At 40.5% G+C, this 6,900-nt stretch overlaps 1 protein-coding gene across 1 annotated transcript; it reads left to right on the top strand.

Annotated features, from left to right (window-relative positions):
- Positions 1 to 35: 35 nt before the first annotated feature.
- LOC136846794 (uncharacterized protein DDB_G0283357-like) lies at positions 36 to 5,595 on the top strand. Its single transcript, XM_067118048.1, has 2 exons — positions 36 to 115; positions 3,293 to 5,595. Exons 1-2 carry the CDS (start codon positions 101 to 103, stop codon positions 5,414 to 5,416), a joined length of 2,139 nt encoding a protein of 712 aa, XP_066974149.1. The 5' UTR covers positions 36 to 100; the 3' UTR covers positions 5,417 to 5,595.
- Positions 5,596 to 6,900: the final 1,305 nt, after the last annotated feature.

The following is a 6,900-nucleotide window of genomic DNA, read 5'->3' as shown; positions in this document are numbered from 1 at the left end:
GGAGGCGTGGCCGCCGATGGTGAGAGGCGTAAGTATATATATACCTGCGGGTTCCAGCGGTAGGCACCACAATCATCATCTCCCTTTACCTCTGGCAACCATGAAGAAGCTCCTGGTGAGTTATTCTGCTCTCTCTCTCTCTCTCTCTCTCTCTCTCTCTCTCTCTCTCTCTCTCTCTCTCTCTCTCTCTCTCTCTCAATTTTTAGTCGTACATCTTATATTTTTTTCACTTCCTTCTATTGGTCATCATTACATTTTTTGTTTATTGTTTTCGATTATTTCCTTTTGTTCTCTCTCTCTCTCTCTCTCTCTCTCTCTCTCTCTCTCTCTCTCTCTCTCTCTCTCTCTCTCTCTCTCATTTCCCTTCCTCGAATTTTTCCTTCTCCCTCCATCTCACCTATTCCTCCGATTCTGTCCTTCTCTCTCATTTTCCCTTTCATTCAAGCTTTCTCTCTCTCTCTCTCTCTCTCTCTCTCTCTCTCTCTCTCTCTCTCTCTCTCTCTCTCTCTCTCCAGGCCACACACACACACACACATACATACATCTTTATATCTTTCTTTCTCTCTCCTCTCTCTCCCCCCATCCCTCCTTCTCTCTCTCTCTTTCCCTTTCCATAAAGCTTTCTCTCTCTCTCTCTCTCTCTCTCTCTCTCTCTCTCTCTCTCTCTCTCTCTCTCTCTCTCTCTCAAAGCATCACTCCCCTAAACGTGTTCCAAGACTTCACCTTCTGTGTACATAACAAATGCTATGTTCATATCAGAGGTTAAAGGCCAGCCTATCAACTCTCTCTCTCTCTCTCTCTCTCTCTCTCTCTCTCTTTATATATCCTAACTATTCACTTCATCCTTTTCTTTGCCTTATTCATTTTCATTCTATTTTATTTTATTTATTCCATTCCCTAGTCACGGTTTGGTTTATTCCCATCTAATCTCATTTTATTTATTTATTAGTAGGTGAAAGTATTGTGGACACTTACGACTGAATGTTTTTAATTGCAGAGACTTTGTTTACAGGGATGGGATCAATATGGAATATTAATCAGTTGTATATGTACCTAATTTCATTTTGCTTCCAGGTGTAAAGACATAACCACTTATTTTCCTCATCCCAGCCACAAATATTCTGTATGAATAAACAGAAGTTACTCTGCCTTAAAGAGCAATAATAATGGATAAGAATACACAGGGTTTATCAATGCTTTTTCTGTGCGTAGCAGCTATAGCCTACTAACGATAAACACCACGCTTAGAGCCGTCGTTCAGCCCCGGGGCTAACCTTAGAAAGCAAGTATCATGATCCAGTTTCCGTTAAGTTACGCAATCTTCGCTACTGCAGCCATCTCAGTGATTTATCGAGGAAGACAGATGCGTTCAGTCGTCACTTTCGTTTGGCGCTACGGCCGGCGTAGCGCAATGAAACGCGCCGTAATGCTCGGTGTCGTTGACATTACTGGAAGTGTTCGGAAAGTGCTGCTTCCTATTTTCACTTGTGTTGAAGATTTACGAAGTGTACTATTATTATTATTATTATTATTATTATTATTATTATTATTATTATTATTATTGGAAACACTTTCACGAAGACCAAGCCAAAACAGGCTCACAGAAATTTCTCACAGAAAACTAAACGAAACAAACGGAACCAAAGTATCAAGTATCAACCGGACGTAAACAAAACAACAGACATAATGAATATGGTTCCAAAGACAAAAGTTGAGAAATGAAAAGAAATATTGAAGTCTAAAGGATGTGATCCCTTAAAATATCACTGAATCCTCCCAAAAATGTGTTGCCCCTTTCTTGGAAATGTTCTAAGTCCTTTTAAGTACTTAAAAATACAGAAATATTGTAATGAGATTATAAGTAACTTACGAAAGAGGGAAATGTTCAGATCGTTACTTAAAACTCCACTTCCGCATTTACAGACTTAAGGGAAAGAGACATTTTTGGTTGGATTACAGCCTTGCGTTGTTCATTTTAAGATCTTTGTGGTGCCATCTCTAATCTCTGTGTATCATGAGAGAGAGAGAGAGAGAGAGAGAGAGAGAGAGAGAGAGAGAGAGAGAGAGAGAGAGAGAGAGAGAGAGATACTTAATTCCTTAAAGAACTACAATAAGTTTTTGCTTTTGTGAGTCTTTTAAAATCTGCTTCCTTAATATATTAATCCTCACAGTTATTATATGAGAGAGAGAGAGAGAGAGAGAGAGAGAGAGAGAGAGAGAGAGAGAGGGTCCTCTAAAGCCCTAGAAAAAACGACATCCTGGTTGGGTTACGTAGTGGATGAATAAAGAATTGCGTTATTTCTTCCCCGTAACTTTTTATACGGTGTTGGATCCTTATATGGACTGTTCATAATTACGAATATAACAGAGAGAGAGAGAGAGAGAGAGAGAGAGAGAGAGAGAGAGAGAGAGAGAGAGACTTTCTCTGTGAACAAATATCTTGGTCTTTACTACTCCTGATCGTGAACGGTTCTACAACGTAAATTATTAACTTGAGGCTATCACTCAAACCTCTCTCTCTCTCTCTCTCTCTCTCTCTCTCTCTCTCTCTCTCTCTCTCTCTCTCTCTCTCTCAGATGAGATTACACAATGCCTCCATCAATCCTAGACAAATGATTACGCCCTCTGAAACAAATAAAAACATTTGATATATCTTTCTGACTTGAATAATTTCTTTAACTCTTGTTTGTTCGTTCGTTTCAGATATACAAATATGTTGAGGAGGGAATGTTGGTTCTGTACTAAATTGGAACATTGATGTTTATTTAGCCATTAAAGAACTATTTGTAAAAGCTAGTATTTATATATCAACAGGAGTGAGCTATCACATTGCTTTTCTAAGAGGAAATGTTTTAGGAGACTTTTGCAATGTTTGATTTTAAAATCTTTAAGCCCCACCAACTTCCATTTTGATAACTGGTGGCGAAAAAGTCAGTTGACATTTTTCTAACTGAAGAGAATTATGAAAGCTTTGTGTTTGATATATATATAGCAGAAAAAATAATCTGTAATTCACCTATCCTGTGTCAAAATGAAGTGGTCAGATATATGGATTTGTGTCTCTGGCTTACTGTTTAATAAACAATTTCAGTTCTATGTACTCTGAGTGGCTCTGAGGTTCTACACGAAGTTTCTCAATGGATATTAACTTAAAAGTGGAGAATTTATGTAACTATTTAGAATGAATAGAAATATGCTATAGGAATAACATTATTTTATACAATGGAACTATTTAAAATAATTTTTAAAAATCAACAGCACATTAACAGGTTTTTTATGTCATGTGTTTCAGGTGCTCATCAGCGTCCTCCTAGCAGCCAATGCTGCTCCTCAGCAGGGATACGTCCTACCAGGTCCCCAGGGTTCCTTTGGTGGTGGGGGGCCAGCATTTGGGGAGTCAGTCTCTCACCAGAATCAGCAGCAGCAGTTTTCATCGACCGGCTCGTTTCTCCCAGCGACATCACAACCAGACATCTCTGGGCATTTCCAGACTGGGGTCTCCAGCCAGCAGTCAGCAGGTAGCTCGTTCTCCGGACAAGGACAGTACCAGGCTGGAGCCTCAGGCCAGCAGTCAGCAGGTAGCTCTTTTTCAAGACAAGGTGGTCAGTCCTTCTCAGTCTCAAATGACCAGTCATTTACCGGTCAAGTAGCTCAAGTCTCGTCTGCTGGATCACCTCAGTCATCTCAGACTCCTAGCCAACAAATAGCACCTTCATCACAATTCCAGTCTAGCCAACAAATAGAGCCTTCATTCCAATTCCAGCCTAGCCAACAAACAGTGCCTTCATCCCAATTCCAGTCCACCAGCGTGCAAGAGAACTTTGTTGATGGTTCTTCTCAGGGTTTTTCTAGAGCAGTTGGGTCCGCTGGGGGCTGCCCTGATGGTCAAACACGCCACGTTGATGGCAGGTGTGTCACGCCCGAGGTGATGCGCAACGTCTTTGTCTATGCTGCTCCGGAAATCTCTCGTACTGGCAACGCTGAACCGGCAAACATTCCCTTGCCTAAGGTAGAACACAACATTGTGTTCATCAGAACTGACGAACTTGCCAGCAGAAACGACCCCATCATCATACCACCACCGCAGAAGAAGCACATCATCTATGTCCTCAATAAGGAATCTCAATTCGGAGGCCAGCGGGTGATTGAAGTCACCACACCTAAGCCCGGGCAGCCCGAGGTATACTTCGTGAACTACGCTGAAGGCCAGACGCCCACGCTCCCCGATGGGACAGATTTTGAAACTGCTCTCAACTCGGCTGTGCAAGCTGAAGGTCAAGTCATTGACGGATCCAGTCGCTTCGATGGTCACAATGAGCAGACTACAAATATTGTCTCTAATGTTGGAGCTTCTCACTTCAGCAATGAAGTAGCCGGCGGAGGATTTGATGCCAACGTTGTGACTGGGTCCAGCGGCAATAGAGGAGGCAATTACAATAACCGTGAATTCACCGTAAACGTTGGTTCGCCTCCTCGATTTGGTAAGGGAATAAACAATGCAGTTTTTGATACCAACAGTAATGATGCACCCACCACAGACATTAAAGGCAACATCCAGGACCAAGGTTTTTCTGCAAATGTTGAAGCAACATCTGGATTTAACAATGAAGTGATCGGTGCTGGGTTTGATGCCACTCATACAACTGGTTCTTCCAGCAACATTAGAGGCAACATTAACAACCAAGAGTTTGCTGTGAATGTCCAAGGCGCTGCTCTTGGAGTTCCCCTTCCTACCAGTAATGAATATAATGGCAATACTGCTGATTCACTGGTCCAAGATAATCTCCCCAGCAATAATTTCGGCGTTGTAGTATCAGACAGTATCAGCGTCAGCCCTGATGCCGGTAGCAACACTCTACGCAGCGATTCTACAAACAGCAACGACTTGAGAGTCAACAACCCTGGATCTGCTGCTAATAACGCTGTACCAGACAACAGCCTATATGGCAGAAACCAAGGCCGTGGAAACGCTGAAGCCACCTTCGCTCACAACTCTGGTTCTGAAGCCACCTTCTCCAACAACAACTTTGTTTCAGAAGCCACCCTCTCCAACAAAAACTTGGGTTCTGAAGCCACCTTCTTCAACAACAACTTTGGTCCAGAGGCCACCTTCTCCAACAACAACTTTGGTTCAGAAGCCACCCTCTCCAACAACAACTTTGCTTCTGAAGGCACCTTCTCTAATAACTTTGCATCCTCTTCTGTAGTAACAGCGGATGTCCAGGATAACATCTCGAGCTTCAATGCTGTCAGACCTCCTGTCAGTGCCACTACTTCCAACAACTTTGACAGCCATAGTGCTGGGACCTTAGCCCCCTCTTCTGGCGCTCCAAGAGGGGCAACTGTTTCTGCCAACAGTTTCCAGGCATCCTCAGTAAGGGAGGACGTTCCTCAAACTGCTTACAGTGCGCCTTGAACGGCCATTTTCACTCAACGGATACAGATTTTCTAATCTATATTTCTGATTACTTTTTTGAGGGTTTTGTAAGTTTCAGTATCTTATGTTCAGGGTAAGATAAGTTTTTTACCTAATGCTTGATAACAGAGTGCCAATGTATTTTTTGATATAATAAATTCTCTACTTCAAGAAAGAAATGGTTTTGTTTCAGAAGCCTTTTATATAGCGTCTATTTATATAACCCAACGCCCTCAATCAAACGACTGCCTTTTGAAGACAGGGAAACCTTTTTAAACCAGCTGCTCTCACACCATTTTCATTGCTTTAACCTATCACAAAAATATATGTTATTGGACCCACAGCGATATCAAAATGCCTGTATTAAAATATGCACTGATCTCACTTGTGATATGTAAACATATATGAAAAAGCTATTGATTCATCAAATCTAGATTTCAGTAAGTCTAAAAAAAGCAGATGAAAAATGTTTTATTTAAATAAAAAATTAATACCCATTTCATGGACCTAAAAATTCTAAATCTCTAGAGGAATACAAAGATTAATAATTCTGTTGTTTTCAAGAAGAAAAAATACGAAAATAATTTAGCTAAACACTAAAGAAAGTGCAGGAGAGGAATACAAAAATAATTTTGTTTCTGTTTCCAAAGAAAAAACTCCCAATTAATTTCTGTAAGTAATACAGAAAGCGAAGGAGAAAACATACCTCTCCATTAAAAAATAACTCACCAGTCATCTAGAAAAAAAAAAACATTCAAACTCAACAAACATCAGAAAACATAAGAAAAATTCACCTTCCATTTACAGGAAAAACCTCTCCAATGAATCAAGCTAAGTGGTCATTTAGCCACAACAGACAGGAAGTAATGAATTCTGTCTCTCTCGCTCTCTCTCTCTCTGTCTCTCTCTCACTCTCTCTCTTCGTTTCAGGCCCGCTAATCACTCCCTAAATCACCCTCGGGTAAATATTGATAGAGATCTCGGAACAGACAACAATGTCATTATCCGCTGACGAATGTTTATCCGTTTTGCAATGCGGTGTTTCAGAGTAAGCAAATCTGCTATTTCACGATCTGGTTTGAAAGATGATTTTGCCCAGGGCGGTGAAGGGAGGAGTTTTAAATATCTATTTCAGATATCTATTCCTTCTTGCTATTATGGATCGAAATTGATATATGTGTGTGCGTGTGTACGCGTGTATGCATGATCGAATCGTAGATTATTATTATTATTATTATTATTATTATTATTATTATTATTATTATTATTATTATTATTATTATTATTTCAGGATTAATCATTTTCATTATATTTCCGTGAGTTTTAAACCGGGTATAGTACATTTGTGTATGTGTGTATATATGTATACATATACATGTGAGAGAGAGAGAGAGAGAGAGAGAGAGAGAGAGAGAGAGAGAGAGAGAGAGAGAGAGAGAGAGAGAGAAAAGGACAAATAAAAATCCTCTTTACCCTTGTAGCAT

The sequence above is a fragment of the Macrobrachium rosenbergii genome, chromosome 15 (genome assembly GCF_040412425.1).
Source record: "Macrobrachium rosenbergii isolate ZJJX-2024 chromosome 15, ASM4041242v1, whole genome shotgun sequence".
Taxonomy (NCBI): Eukaryota; Metazoa; Arthropoda; class Malacostraca; order Decapoda; family Palaemonidae; genus Macrobrachium; species Macrobrachium rosenbergii.
Note: the sequence above shows the minus strand (reverse complement) of the source record. Positions and strands in the feature narration are given on the sequence as shown.